General features: G+C 41.8%; 1 protein-coding gene across 10 annotated transcripts in view; it reads left to right on the forward strand.

The window, feature by feature from the left end:
• Window positions 1–16,299, forward strand: part of OSBPL3 (oxysterol binding protein like 3) — a 103,906-nt gene that overhangs the window by 33,556 nt on the left and 54,051 nt on the right. For all 10 annotated transcript variants that reach the window (XM_088653492.1, XM_060280714.2, XM_060280717.2 and 7 more), the window contains 4 exons: window positions 3,657–3,861; window positions 15,046–15,162; window positions 15,321–15,374; window positions 15,588–15,701. In XM_088653492.1, the coding sequence (XP_088509618.1) occupies window positions 3,769–3,861; window positions 15,046–15,162; window positions 15,321–15,374; window positions 15,588–15,701 (378 nt within the window). In that variant the 5' untranslated portion in view covers window positions 3,657–3,768. The remainder of the gene's footprint in view (window positions 1–3,656; window positions 3,862–15,045; window positions 15,163–15,320; window positions 15,375–15,587; window positions 15,702–16,299) is intronic.

The following is a 16,299-nucleotide window of genomic DNA, read 5'->3' on the forward strand; positions in this document are numbered from 1 at the left end:
TTCTTGTTTCCAGAACAATTAGAAAGAGTGTTGAAAATAGAAAGGCAGAGCTCAACCTCTAGGAGGATTTGTGCGGTTTCCCATATGAAACGCCTTAGCAATAATAAATTCAGAGTTCTGACAGCAGAGCATGATTGTACCTCTGCCCCAAGACTAAATTCTAGCAGCTGAAGATGCTGCTGGATTTTGTTGATGCAGGAGATACTGTTTCATGGTAACGGAAAGTGAAATGAGTTTCACCAGGCCTAGACAGTTGAAATAGATAATTAGAGGATTGGCTCTTCCCAAAGAGCTCTTGGGAACAAATTGAGAGTTCCTTTTTAGAACCTCTGAAAAGAGAGGAATGGGTGCTTTAAAAGTAAAGCTTGAATCATAATGGAAGAACCTTACAGTATTCTGCTAACCGAGAATACGCTCAGGATCGTATTCACGTAGGGCTATGCCATGCCTGAGAGTCCTGTCTGTGGTTTCCCCCACCCGCTAGCAACAGTTAGCCAGTGATTCCTTCGCACACTTGGACTTGTGATGTCAGGATCTGGGGCAAAAATAATCAATTCAAGAGAACCACAGCTGGCCATAGCTGTTGAGTACAGTGGTACCTTGGTTGTCGAACAGCTTGGCTCCCGAATGCTGCAAACCTGGAAGTGTTCCGGATTAAGTTTGGCAACCAAGGTACCACTGTATTGCAGCCACATTAGGCAACTTTATAGCAGAGTTTTAAAATATCCCAGTGGTGCTTTTTAAATGTTGGTTGCTGCATACAAGCTATTGGCAGCCATTCACAAAGGCACTTGAGATGTTGTTGGTTTTTTAAATAGAACGAGTGTGATATGTAGTGTTTAGATCGCAGCACTTACGATGAGATGCCCTCTCCTTTCTGTATCCCACTGAATAGGAAGAAGACAAATGGGCCCTTCAACAAAATCTTATAGTTGCATTCTTTCCCCTTAGCAGGCGTGTTCCTAACTGCTGGACTCTTATAAGGTGTGGTAAGGCTAAAGCAGGCCGATTCATTCATCTCTATTTACCAGCTGGTTTTCTTTTCCAATTGCCAACATTCCCTGGTCCCTGGAATGCATGAGCAATACTCAAACTGGACTGTTTCTGAAGGTGTTCAGATGTTTTGTACTTCCCCATACCTCGGGGTTCAGCGGAACATGCTGCTTTTTCTTCCTTCTTTCTCAGTGATCCACATTTCAACGCCAGTGCTGTTGGCACTCAACCACCTGAGTTCACTGTTGGGGGGAATGATGACAGATCTGGCACAGGATTCACTGAAGCAGACCTTGCCATATGTTGTCACTCAGGCAGCTTGGGTGAATAAATGTAGCCATGGTTCTTAATTCAGCACCAAGTAGCCAGGCATGTAAGCGGCTATAATGCAGAACTTGCTTGCTGCAGACAAAAAAAACCAAAGTGAACTGGCATTGTCTGGGGAACATTTTAGTAGAACACACTGCATGAGGCATAATACCATAAAACTGATTTTAGCAAGAGCGTATTCTGTGGCCATTGTGCAGACACAAAGAACAGGAAAAACTCCAGGGGTGGTATCCGAGCATTTTTTAAAAAGCAAACTCTATAATCTATAAACTAGACATTGGTGTATGGCTTTAAAATGATTAGATTTCATATCCTGAAAAGAGTTGTTGGCAAGACATAAGAAATGTTTTACAGTATTTAGATCAGGCTTCCTCAGCCTCAGCCCTTCAGATGTTTTTGGCCTACAACTCCCATGATCCCTAGCTAGCAGGACCAGTGGTCAGGGATGATGATAATTGTAGACTTAAAACATCTGGAGGGCCGAGGTTGAGGAAGCCTGGCTTAGATTATTTATATATTGTCAGCTTATATATTGTCAGCACTACTGGAGTCCAAGAAGAAAAGATCAAAGTTAAATATTGATCAGTATTCTGAACCTTCCCCCACATATTACATAATTACATTACCTTATTTTGACCACTGTTGAATAATACAATATTTTGTGTAATAGTACAGTAAGAGACTTTCTTACCCTCAAGTTTGTGAAGGGTGCTGCCCTTTAGTCTAGCTTTTGTGAAGTGGGAAGAATCTGTTGCCATGGTTACCACAGCTCACGTTTTCTATATTGTCCCTGGGACTTCCAGCAAGGTTCTCGATGCAGACTGCCACCTTGGTGCTGCTATTAAATATTGTTTTCTGGCAGACTTGACAACAGATGCCTACTTAAATATCTGACCTCATCATGCACTAGAATTGCCATTGTGCGGCAGTTAAAGGTGTTGTGTTCTTAGGGGCGGCAGTTTCCATAAATGGGTTTTCCACCAATCATATTGGCATTGTTAATACCTTTGCCTCCTCTATGGGGGTCACTTATTGCTCTCTAATCATTTCCTATGGGTATTTTCTGTTGTTTATCTGTTCACAGCTGACAGGTTTTTAAATGCCCACACCTTTAAGTGCTGCTTCAATAATTGGGCAATTAAAAAAAAATATTAAACAACAACTTGGATGAGTTTAAAATGTGAAAATGACTCACCAGATCAACTATAAAGACAAGGTGGTCCTAGAAGTATTGTCTTCTGGTAGAGGTACAGTTAGTATGGTCTGTGAGCTCTGTGTATCTGTATGGATACATCAGAAGGTCAAACTCTCTCACCCGAATCATGGAATCCATGCTGGGAAGTGTTCCCACAAATCACCCCACCCATACCTCTGCCCCATGCCTAAAACATAGTTGAGGGCTGACATAGTGTACTGGCTTAAGCATGTGGGTTCGGAGACCCTGGTGCAAATCTAGCTTTGGACATAAACACAATCGGGCTTCCTGCAATTAAGAAGGGCTTATCCACGCTTAACTTTTCCTCAGCACTATTGAGACATGGTCTGTCCTTTAAAGCTTTATGTCTGAGCACCCTTTCTTTTGCTCCAGAGCTTTCCCCACAAAAAATGTTCTTTAAAGCGGGGAAAGTTCGTGTGTGTTTGTGTGTGTGGCCAGGAATGCTCAGCCATGAAGTTTTAAATTGCAGGCCATGCCTGAAAAGAGTGGAGGAAAGTATGGGTATAAGCCTCAATATGAAGTGTTATGAAATACACTCTGGCACTATGTAAATAATTTTTCTATTGTTAATTATTTAAATTCTCCGCCCCCCCCCCTTCAGAGCAAGCTCTCTCAATGATGCCTGTGAATAAAAGATAAAACGATATTTCATGATAAAGAAATGTACAAGAATTAAAACTTCAGCAGGTAATAAACCTTAAAGTGAAAAAGGAAGAAAACCCTGCCGGTCTTTATTTTCGGACCACTTCTATAAACTGTCCGAGAAGTGGGGTTGGCAGGTTGTTTCACGGTAATCAAAGGCCCTATGTATCCCTAATATTACCTGGTTCCTATTCAGTTTCTTTTTGCATGCCTCCGAAAAAGGCAGAACATTACACTAAATAATACTCCGTGTCCATCTGCCTTCCCATTCTTTTGTGACGTATTTCAACACTACTCATCAAGTCTTGAATGTTACCCTTCATAGCTTATTGGTTTGCTAATTTTATAGCAATGGTGTCACGTTGCATTGCTGAAAATCTGAGCTCTTTATTGTTGTTAGAATTGCTCTTGACTAAAATTGATGGTGTGCTGTTGTCTCCTTTCCCCCTTCTCACCCTCCTGCTCTGTCTTTTAGGAATTTCCTTTGAGCACCACCCTTGGGATGCATTTGGAGATGCGATGACTCTTGCCTTTCTCTCCCATGTCTTCTCGTTTTGTCGCTGAAAGAAGAAACTCTTTCGGAGACCATGACTGAAGAAAAGAATCTCGGTGTGTCTCAGAAAGTCTTGTCGCCTTCAAGAAGTACTAGTAGCTGCTCCTCTAAGCAGGGGAGTAGGCAGGTAAATATAAAGTGTTTTTATCGTCCCCTTTTGTTTAACACCACATTGATTGAAAAAATATAGATCAAGATCTGTATAGAAATATAGATCAAGGTTGGAAACCTGTGGCCCTCCAGCTGTTGCTGGTATGACCATTGGTCAGGGATGATGGGAGTTGTAGTCCAACAATCTCTGGAGGACCACTGTTTCCCAACTCCTGTTGCAGATGATTCACTTCCTGATAGTTTGCCCCTTTTCACTGTTTCTGGTACTTTGGATTAATTCACATGACCAAGCTGGTGTTCTGAGTATGGGGGTTGAGTAGATCTGTGGTGAGTTGGTTCTGCCTTGGTTTCACGCAACAGGCCAAGTTTGCAACCTGGCTTTCAGTAACGTTTTAATTGGCACTGCTAGTTCTCTCTCTCTCTCTCTCTCTCTCTCTCTCTCTCTCTCTCTCTCTCTCTCTCTCTCCCCCCCCCCCCTTGGTGGATTTCAGTAGTCATATTTCATTTTCAATTGTGCCAGAAAGTTCATTTACATAAAAGAGAGCGTGATGCCACTTTCTTAGGTTGTGGATGGTTGAGCGGAGATGTACTATTAAAAAATTGGCCATGTATGCATGGTATAGATAGCAGACCAGATAAGGAAAGTAGATTATGCAAGGACATAAGAGCCTGCTGGATCAGGCCAGTGGCATATCTAGTCCAGCATCCTGTTTTCTCAGTGACCATCCAGTTGCCTGTGAGAAACCAGCCAGCAGGACCTGAGTTAGTGCAAAAAGCATTCTTCTCTCCTGCAGGTTCCGGATAATATGGTTTCATATTATCATGGCCCCTTGCAAATTCCTTTCGAAAGCCAAGATCATGTTGATACTGGCTTTCATTAGAAAGATCCACTAAAATCCATGGCACTTACCACACATCCACACTTGAGTGGAAGTTCAGAACTTGGTCACACACTTTCAAGTTCCTTGCAATCCTAAGGACTGGAACCTTTTTAAACAATCAATAGAGGCAGAAGAGGAGAGGTATGATGGGTTAACCAAAGATCTGTATCAGCCAGCATTTTGTTTCTAAATGCTAGCCATTCAAATGCTTCTGGGAAGCTTATAAGTGCACTCTTGTTTGCCCCCAGCATCTGTTACTTAAAAGAGGGAGGGAGAGGGAGGGAGAGATTCTGGGCACAAAGATCTCATATTAAAGTGAAAGCTGAGATTCTCAAATACATTTCTGCATGTTTATAAAGTAAAAAAACACATAATTTTGAATCAAAACCAGTGCAAGAACCCACCCACCCCAATGCAATTCCTTATTTATGAATATTTAGAGATTTAGCAAGAGTTGCACTTTTTCTCTTCTGTTCCATTTGGTGTAGTTCCCCCCCCCCAAAGCACATACAAATACTGGTTTTAGCCGGACTTTCTGCTTTCTTATTAACCGGCCAAGTTCTCTGGGAACATTTCCTACTTTTTCACACTGTCTGTGCCGTTGATCAGATTAAGTAAATCAGATTATGTGGAAGAAGACTGTATAAACAGATTCAAGGGATAACAGCTGCTGGCAGACATTTTGTTTATATTTCGAGGCATCCCTTTCCAGTGGTTGGGAGCAAGCATATATCTTTGCTGTTAGGGTTGCCAGGGCAACCAGGATGTGGGTTCTATCCTTGGCTGTAGCCCAATCTGTCTGCGCTTGGATTTGGCCACTTTATTAACGACCTTCCTATGTTGTCCGCATGAAGGGGGGGCACCATGTGATTATTGGGGAGTTGGGGTGTACTCCTGGTCCCCATACCTAGCATCTCTGCTGGAGACATCCATATTTTAGTGTGGCTGTCTGTAATGAAGAAGCCCATGCACAAGTAGCCATTGAGGCTGGCTCATTGAGATAAATGGGGAACTGCCTTACCAACCTCTGATGCCCTCTTGCATCTCTGCCTTCCAAAGGCTTGCACAGTTGTTTGTTGCAGTGGCCCTGGCTACAAGCTTCCCAGCCGAATGGTGCTTCTGGGGCTGGCTTCCTAGGCCCCGTGGGGCAGAGTAAGGAGGCACCTCTCTTTGAGGCAGGGTGGGGGGACAGTTCAGAGACGACGGCAGCTGCCCAGAGGACTCTGAAGGAGAAGGGGAGAGGAGAGGAGGGAATGCTCCACTAGCCTTCTCGGTGGTGGCGCCTGCCCTGTGGAACGCCCTCCCAACAGATGTCAAAGAGACTTTTAGAAGACATCTGAAGGCAGCCCTGTTCAGGGAGGCTTTTAATGTTTAATAGATTATTGTGTTTTATTTTTCTGTTGGAAGCCGCCCAGAGTGGCTGGGGAAACCCAGCCAGATGGGCGGGGTATAAATAATAAATTATTATTATTATTATTATTATTATTATTATTATTATTATTACCCTGTTTCTCATATTTTAAGACATACCCATAAAATAAGCCATAGCAGGATTTTTAAGCATTCAAGGAATATAAGCCATACCCCGAAAATAAGACATAGTGATAGGCGCAGCAGCAATGCCGGCCGCGGCAGGAGGAGGAGGAGGAAATAAATAAGACATCCCTTGAAAATAAGCCTTAGTGTGTTTTTTTGAGGAAAAAATAAATATAAGACATGTCTTATAATATGAGAAACACGGTATTATTATTGGAAGGGTGTTCAAAATAGGGTGAGAGGCTGCCTGCTCTTCAGCCAAGAGGTGACATAACTGGGCTCCTGAGCCCCACAGGGGTGCCACAGAAAGAATGTAGTTGGTCAAGGCTGAAAACCTCTGCTCCAACTAACCAAACCTTAGCTCTTGGTCCTCCCATGACATTCCTGCTCTTTTCACTCGAGGTCATGTTTCTATTGCAATATTTATGAGCAAGCAAGGGATTACAGGTACAGCTGAATACTTCTTTTAGTTTAGTTTACCTCCACCACCCTTGCTTTAGCTACCTTTTTTAGAGGGAAGCCATTGTTTTCAAGCCATCATTTGATGACACTGTTCTTTTGCTAGTGCATAACTGATGACTTTGGGCTGTGGCCACAACCGTTTGAGTTGCTAGAAGAATCTTTCATGGGTATGAAATAATAAGTTTCTTTGATGGTGATTATTTATACCATTTTGTAAGCATAAGATAGGGTTTGGGCATATGGAAGAAAAATATCTTAAAATCACTTCATTGGAACCTTCTTTGGATCAGAGGCGTCTTTGATTCGGCCCACATTAGAGATGCCCCACTTTGCTTTGAACCCAAGGCAAAGCTTTGCTCTACCTTCCTCAAACTTCAGATGTCTCCCCACTACTTTGAGAGTAGCCAGTGTGAGATCAGGCAGGAGCTGCCCTGAAGTCACGAAAGAGGAAAATACAGGCTTGTTGTTGTTTAGTCGTGTTCGACTCTCCGTGACCCCATGAACCAGAGCATGCTTTGGAAACTCTCACTTTCTTCTCAAAGCTTCTCCTTTTTTTATGTCCATTGAGTTTTCTTGGCAAAATACTGGAGTGGTTTGCCAGTTCCTTCTCCAGGTGGATCACATTTAGTCTAAACTCTCTGCTATGACCTGTCCGTCTTGGGTGGCCCTGCACGGCATAGCTCATAGCTTCTTGGAGTTATTCAAGCCCCTTCACCACGACATGGCAGTGATCCATGAAGGGGGGAATACAGGCTACATCCCTGTAAATGGCTGGAGCTGGGGAAAGCTAACACCCCAGCAAGGATCCTTGGGCAGTGGGGTTCATGTTGGGTGGTGGGCTTCCCTACAATCTTTTTTTTTTTAGTGCAACCTTCCCCCCCCCCCTTCATCACATGCCTCCATGTATGTCTTCCTATATTGGGGTTTTGACAGCTGCCCAATATCCTAAGTTCTGAAATTGATTCAAAGCTTTAGGGATGGCCCACTTTGCTTCTGATTGCTTCAGAGATAACCTGCTTCACTTCAGCAGAAGTCCAAATGCCCCCAACATGACCCTCTTCAGTACAGTATTTGCCTTTATCCAAAACAGATGCGCCCCCCTACTATAGAAGGTGGAGTGCAGAGTTTGTTTCATGTCACTCAGAAACCAAGCAAGCAATCATTTTATTTGTATGCCGCCTTTCGAAAGTTAAAACCACGCTCAAGGCGGCTTACAACATATTACAAAGTACTGTGCATAATTAGACATAAACAATAAATCGCCGTTTAGTCCTCTTAGTCGTGTCCAACTTTCCGTGACCCCATGAACCAGAGCATGCCATGGAAATTTCTTCTCAAAGCCTCTCCTTTTTAATGTCCACGGACTTTTAATGGCAAAAATACTGGAGTGGGTTGCCAATTCCTTCTCCAGGTGGATCCCATTTAGTCTAAACTCTCAGCTATGACCTGTCCGTCTTGGGTGGCCCTGCACGGCATAGCTCATAGCTTCTTGGAGTTATTCAAGCCCCTTCGCCATGACAAGGCAGTGATCCATGAAGGGGAAACAATAAATTCAAACATCAAAAAGTGCACAACCAAATTGAACCATTTCCACATAAGTCATAAGATCTAAAATAAAGAGACAAAAAATAATACTAATAACAGCAACAATAGCTCAATACTGTAGTCTGTTAAGGAGCCTCAGCTTTTGTAGTTGAAGTCAGTCAGGGCCCCGCCCTCCACAGTCAGGTGGGAAAAGGCCTGCAAGGTCTTCCAGGACTTGCAGCTGAGATGATCTCTGGCCTCTTCAGCAGCCTCATCTTTTGTAACTGGAGTATCTCTTGATCTGCTTTAGATTTTCTATAGAACTTGAACGCTGTCTGGACAGTAAATATGAAACCCAAGGGATTTGCATCTGGTTACACTGGGATTTATTTCAGCTTAACTTGCAGACCTTTTTAGCTTTATTGTGTTTTATGTTTTGTCTGTGGAGAATTCTTACCTTGTAACATGCAAGAATTGTGGCTGTCTCTGCTGATGTTTTTATATTCCAGAAATGTGCTAGATGTGAATTGGAAGAATTACTGTTGGCAGGATACTGGAAGGGAGCCAGACCCTGTTCGAATTATTACTGTTTGCGTATCCATTTATTACCCCTTTCCCCTTCCACCTTGGCTACTCATAAAACCAACTCTGGCTTCTGACTAAACTTTTTGTATCACTTGGAAGATTCTGATGGTGGATTCCATTTCTTTATTGTAGTTCACTGTAACAATTGCTACTAATGCAAGGCAATATTTGCTACTGCCACTGTCTTCTGAATTTAAGAGTCAGTGACTTTGCTGATCTGCAGAATGAAAAGTAGCAAATCAGTCCTGTGCCCTTTTGTTCAAAACTAAATCCCAGTGAGTTCAATGGGGTTACTTCCAAGTAAGCGTTCTTACAGCCATAGATGCTTAAGAGTGTATACTAATGATAAAAAGGAACAATATAGAGAATATTTGGGTCATGTGTGGTACCAGAGAGAAAACGTAGCAATGGCTCTGGTGGGAGTAAAAAAGAAAATTTAAATTTAAAGTCATTTGTGCCAATTTTATGAACTGTAACAAATGTTGGTGCTGCTGATGTAAAACCCTGTCTTCCCCCACAAAGATGCTTTCTATTTTTGGCACTTGCAAATATTCACTACAGCAGACTGTGTTTTATTCTAGACAGAAGTCTGGCGCTGTCATCTGGTATGTTCAAGGAGCTGTAAGAGAAAATTTCAGCCTGATAGTTATTCTATTTCATTGCTTCATTCTTTCAATATGGCTTCTACACAATATGCATACTGTGCATTGGAAATTGGGTGGCTTCTAGCTTATTGCATTTAATATCATTTTATCATCCAGGGCTTTTAGAAAATGGGCTATTATTGTCTTATTAGATCACACCAGCAATCCATCTTGTCTAGCATTCTGTCTCTATCAGTGACTGGCTAAATGCCTACATAAGCTAACACATAGGACAGGCTTCCTCAACCTCAGCCCTCCAGATGTTTTGAGACTACAATTCTCATAATCCCTGACCACTGGTCCTGCTAGCTAGGGATCATGGGAGTTGTAGGCCAAGCCAAAAACAGCTGGAGGGCCGAGGTTGAGGAAGCCTGACATAGGACATGATGGAGATAATATGGGGAATGGGCTGGCTCCTAGCATCCTTCAGTACACAAATGTTCCACCTTAATTATAATGAATAATGAGCATTGATAGATGTGTTATCCATTAATTTGTACAATCCTTTTAAAAGCCATCTGAGTTTCTAGCCATCACCTTTTTTGGCCATCAGCTCATCTCATGGCAGGGAATCATTTCAACAGTTTGTAGTGTTTCCTTATTCTTTTTTCTTTCTTTGGTGATCACTCGTAGCCGAGTAAGATTGTCTTCCATAAACACGATTTTAACAATGGGTCTGTAAGTGACTGTGGAGGCCAATTCTGGATCCACACGTCCTTCCACAGTGGGGACATTGGTTTCCGGGCAGGAGTTGATCATGTTGTGGATTTGCCAAGTGTGCATTCCTCTTAGCACGTTTCTCCCTTGCGTCCTGAGATCGAGTTTCTTCAAAGCCCATGACACCTTTGGTAAAGGCTGTTCTCCAACTGGAGCGCTTGCAGGCCAGTTTTCCCCAGTTGTTTCCTTATAACAACAATACAATTTGGTAATTCTGGTCCAGCATTGGACTGACTGGGTGTTGCAATTATAGAATTATCCATATGGTATCTTCTGTGTCTCCTAACACATCAAATATGCATGGTGAAGGGAGCAGAAGGCTGGTGAAAGAAGAAAGGCTGGAGCAATGTTTACTTTCCTCCGGGCTTCAGCCTGATGTTTCCAGAGGTTGTATAATGTTGGGCTGTGTTAGATATGTTTCTGGAATGTGAACTCTAGTAGTTCTGGCCACAAATTGCATATTGCAAGTTGAGAATTTTCCCAGCAGAAATGACATGAACTGAAATCCTCATCGTGAAGTGCTAGGATCTATTTCATGAACCTTACTTGTTGTCCTAGAATCCCACATGCTTCTAAATGAATATTTTTAATGGCGGTTTGATTTTCTGATAATTTCATCTGGGATGTTTGGCACCATTTCCATTGCCTTGCATCCAGGAGCCAGGAATACCTGCAGATATTCCTACAGTCTTGCTGCCTAGTAGCAGCAATTAGATTCATTGTATTCAGCGTGAGATTAAATCGATTGTATGGGGCACTCAGCTAGTAGCTGAACTCAAATTCTGAAGAGGCAATTTATAATGTATCATATTGGCTAATTTTAGTGTAGAAATCCATCTAAATAGTGAAGCACTTCCATTCCCACAACAAACAATTTGGTGCAATTGTGCTCTTTTTAATGTAATCAGTTGTTGTACAGGTAATCACAGGTTTCATACACTGGTCCTAGTCTAAATATTATATATTTATGTGGGGAAATGTTAGGAGACCTCTATTCCCTTCAGCTAGCTGGTTGCCAGAGTCCTCCCAGAAAAGCAATTGATTTTTAAACTGCTCTGGGAATTGTAGCTCTTTGAGAGGAATAGAGGTCTCCCTGCAACTTACATCATCCTTAACAAAGTCCTGTTCCCATGATTTTTTTGTGGTGGGGGAGCATTGATTGTTTAACATGATATGACACTGATTTAAATGCTTAGTGAGGGTGGGGATCATTGTATATGTGTGTGCATAATCTTGCACTCAAGGGTAGAACTACCCTGTTAAGGTCATGCATCATTTGGCCTGAAGTCAGTCTTTAACTGCAGGATTTTAGGTTTCAAGAGATTGCTTTCATGCAGAGCAACTCTATCTTTAACAGAAATGGAGCCTGGTTTTGTGACTTTCTTTTTTGTTGTTGTTGTTGTTAAAGAACAGATCTGCTTTTATAATAGTCCTCTGCTGCTCTATAGCCTATAATGCATGTTTTCAGATACCTAGATATCTTTTGCCTCTGTGATGACTGATACTTCAGGCTCCATGTGACAGACGCCATACCTTTTGTCTGCTGAGAGTTGGTAATCTGCCCCCTCAGTCCCATTTTAATTAGGTATTGTCAGTTTTAATGAAAAGGCTCATTGGCAGGAAATCTGATGAAATATGAACCTTCAAGCATCCACAAAGACTCTTGAGTTGCAGTCTTTTTTTTCCTTTTCCCCTCCTTCCACAGCAAAATAGTTGACGGAGAAGCCAAAATGGCCCTCTCTGAACTATAGTATAGCCATTTATTTCTGAGGGCCATGTCCCACGCGTTCTGGCACAGGTATCTGACAGCCATACCCACATGTCCGTTGAAAATGTGTGCATTTATACTGCTACTTTCGCCCCCGTGTAAAGCCCTTCTTTGCAATTTTGCCGAGAGAAGCCCTGATTTTAAGTGTACATGCACCATTCCCTGGAGAAGATGTGAGGATCTGTTTTGTGCTCTGGTACCTGCGCCAGACTATAAAAGCGCAAAATGAGAAAACTGTCCTCCAGGAACATGTTTCTGATGCGAAGCTGTTCTAGCTGTTCTTTGCTTTCAATTTGCTGCTCACAGGCTTTTCTTCTGGTCCAGGCAAACCGATGAGATTACAGTGGTACCTCGGGTTACAAACGCTTCAGGTTACAAACTCCAGTAACCCAGAAATAGTACCTCAGGTTAAGAACTTTGCTTCAGGATGAGAACAGAAATCGTGCTCTGGTGGCGCGGTGGCAGCAGGAGGCCCCATTAGCTAAAGTGGTATCTCAGGTTAAGAACGGACCTCCAGAACGAATTAAGTTCTTAACCAGAGGTACCACTGTAGAGGGGTTTCTCAGAGGTGTTATTAAAAGGTTAGACTTCAGATAGTGGAACACAAGTTGCTCAAAATGTTGCAGTTTTCCTGGTTTTTAAAAGGTTTGTGTCCCTCATGCATGGCAGCTCCTGGAATGGAAATGTTTCCTATTCCCCTTTAACCCATCCTAGGAAGCTCCCTTCCAGGAGGCCCATCTGCCTCTCTCGTGGGGACTGGGTCTGCAGGCCTGAGATTCTCTGACGAATCAAACAAAGCATTTGTGCCATTTCATTTCGCTTTATCAAATCCTTTGCGAGATTAAATTACCATTTTGAAGAAGGCAAGGACAGGTGGCCGAGAGGATTTGCCTTTGGCCTTGCAGTTTCCAAACCACTTTCAGTGATTTGTCCCTGTTTTCCATGATGAATATGTTCCCTCCTATCTTGTGAAATTAATGTTAGCATTCTTTTGTTACTACTTCTTAATGCATTTATATACAGTGGTTTGCAGTGTTAAAATACTACAGCAAATAAATTATTATTTTTTAAAATGGACCGTTCGCCCGGGATGAGAAGGTTTCAGGTGACTAATTTTTACCTTTTGGGAGTTATTCCACTGACATTTCCGCAAAGTTTGTTGGCAATTTGAAATGTGATCAGTTCACTAACTCCTATTGCTCATTGCCTTCTCACTTGTTGGGTTTGATTTGGGCTCTGAATGTTGTCATATGCATTTTCCTGCTGTTTTGCAGCTCTAAAATGTGGAATAAGCATGCATATTTCATTTGAGGCAACAGAGCATTTTAGGCTTTGTTGTTGTTCATTATTCAGAAGCGGGGGAAGGGAAATGGGTAATAAATATTCAAAAATTTACAAGGATCTTCTGGGCACAAAATACCACATATGGTAGGAGAGGATGGGATTACAAGAGATAGTTTAGCATGGAATAATCACACTACCATGAGAGCATATAATGATCATTGTTGTTGCATTGATAATAACATTTAAAATATTCCTGTTATTGCTATATTAATGTACTTCATGATACTTTGGCTGTGTTTGTACATTCATTATGGAAATGAGCCTATGAATCTTTAGGGTTGCAGGCTTTCCTTCTATGGTACAACTACAAGTGGCAGATCAGAAGCTTTTGCTTCTTCTTTTTTTGACAAACCACAGATTACCATTATGAAGTTAGAGAATGTCTAGATTTGGACAAACCATGGTTAGTCTTAATCATGGTCCATTAAAACAATGTCCAAACATAAAGAAATTTCAAACCATGGTTTATGAAGCCTGTTCGTTTTAATAGACCATAACTAGATTAGACACAGGGGGTTTTCTGCAGTTATAGAGGTATAATTGCTCTTCTCTCCAGATTTTTTAGCACACTGCCACATGACATCATCATTATTCATCTAGTGTTCTGGAACAAAGACCACTTTTTTCTCCCGACCTACAATTCTTAATAGTTTCCATTTGTGTACAAGTATTGCCCCAGTTTTTGTGTGGAGGTAAGGTTGGAGAGCATGGCTTGCGAAACATCTGTTTCACTCCACTTCCCTATGACGCTGCAAGATGTCAGTTCATGGGCTCAGTTCAGAGGAGAGAGATTGCAGACTGAGATGGTGATAATGATTCAGAGTTTTGCCCATAAGAGCAAAAATTAGCTGCGGACAATATTCCTCACAATAACTAGGTTCACCAGACATAATAGTTCCTCTTCTTATCTGCTATACTATTAGAATTCCAGAACACCGTGAATTAAATTAAAAAAAAGAGCCACAAAAGTGATATTCCTTGGACATGTTCATAATTCTGACATTTACCAGAGGAATATGAGAGTATGTAAGGGGTGTGACTGGAGCCACACAACGTTTCTCAGTTCAGGCACAACCTACTATTGTAGAAAGAAAATATTTACTCGTCCCTTTCTAATAACAGCAACATGTGGCCAAAGGTACAGACCATCAGCTACAAATTCACTCTTAAAAACATTAGACCAAACAGCAACTAGACCACCACAAAGGATAAGTGCGGAAAGGCCCACAAGTTCTCACATTTCACTTAACTGTGCAGAAGTGGAAACAGAAACAAAAACTTCCAGACTTTCCCTCCTGGTTGTGCCTGAGGAGTAAAAGGAAGGGGGCATGCCCTATTCCAAGGCTTACTTAGACTTGCTCCTGTAACCATTCAGTATAGTTTATTGTTTCATTTGTTGCATATTAAAAAGTGTTTAATTTACTTGGCATGCTGGTAGATGGGAATTGTAGTTCAGAACACCAGGTTGGCAAAGACTGCTCCAAACAAATGGATTTATAGGCGCCTTTTGTATTCTGTCCATAATGACAGTTCAACCCACAGCCCACTTAGACTGCATTAGCTGCACTCAATCTGGAAGCCCAGTGGGGCGGCCATCTTAAACCCAAGTGACCCCAGTCTGCTTGGGATTTTGGCCTGCCATTAGCAAGTTAAAGTTGCTGCTTTTGTCACTGTCCTCTCATTTGACAAAAGTGGGGAAACCACACGGTTAATATATTCTGGGCCTTGTTTCTGAACAGGACAGCTGGGAAATTGTAGAAGGACTGCGGGGAGCCATGAATTACACGCAGGAACCACAGAAACAGGAAGGCTACCTGCTGAAAAAGAGGAAATGGCCTCTGAAAGGTTGGCACAAGGTGAGGACATCTGTCATTGTTGTTTGTTTCCATTAACATTTAAGTCACTTAGTCTGGTGCCCTTGTTGGAAGCCTGGGCGAAGGAGTATTACAGCTCCTCAAGGAACAGTCGCACTGTCTTACACTTCCTGACTAAAAGAGTTTTCTCTGTATTACAGAGATGCTTCTTTCTGGATAAAGGGATTTTGAAGTATGCAAAGAGCCCAGCTGACGTGAGTACCCCAAAGACACATTGTGCAAATGTCGTGTGAATTAATTTGATGTCTGCTCAGGTTTTTGTGAAATAAATCAGTGATTGTTTACAAGGATATCAGTAGGCAGAAAGAGGTAATCCGGGAAGTTGGGGTTTATTTGTGGTTGTGTTTTTTTTTTTTTGCTGTCCTCTCCCTGAATTGAAATAGTTATTTTTCAACGACTCTTGACAGATAGCACGAGGGAAGCTGCATGGGTGTATAGATGTTGGGCTTTCGGTGATGTCCGTGAAGAAGTCAACAAAATGTATAGATTTGGATACAGAAGAACACATTTATCATTTAAAGGTAATCCTGTTGTTAAGTAATATCAGAATGTCATTCTGGTGCTGGAAAAGATTGCATTCAACCTAGAGATCTCCATCTGTTTCCCCAGAATACTGTTGAATTTGCTATATTTTGCCCTATTTACTTAGTTTGCTTAAAATGCAATCTTAGTCTCAACTTGGTGCAAGGTCATATCTTTCTCTAAGCTTGAACCGAAAGTGTCGTATGTGACTGAAATCAATAGTTTAACTTGAATTTCCACACATGAGAATAAAGTTTGAAGAACAGCATAGTTTTAACTACTTAATACTATTTTGATGTTTAATGTACATTTAAAGTATGTAATGGTGCCAAAAAATTATTATTAATAGGCTAAAGCTTATTATATGCTTTTTAGTGTGAACGATTGTGATTTTGCATGTTAATATCAAAGGATGTTATATATCAAAGGATATGGGCATAGTGTAGTATGCTGCAGCATGGTGCATCAGAAAATCTGAGTTATAGAAGATCTGCTTTTAATCTTCAGAGGAGTGATTGGACTGAGGGAACTAGAACCTATTTTGCCCGTCAGTAATATGTGTGTAGCTAAGGGAAATCACGCTTCTGCAGTTGCTCC

This window comes from Zootoca vivipara, chromosome 11 (assembly GCF_965207765.1).
Source record: "Zootoca vivipara chromosome 11, rZooViv2.hap1.1, whole genome shotgun sequence".
In the NCBI taxonomy this organism is placed as follows: domain Eukaryota; kingdom Metazoa; phylum Chordata; class Lepidosauria; order Squamata; family Lacertidae; genus Zootoca; species Zootoca vivipara.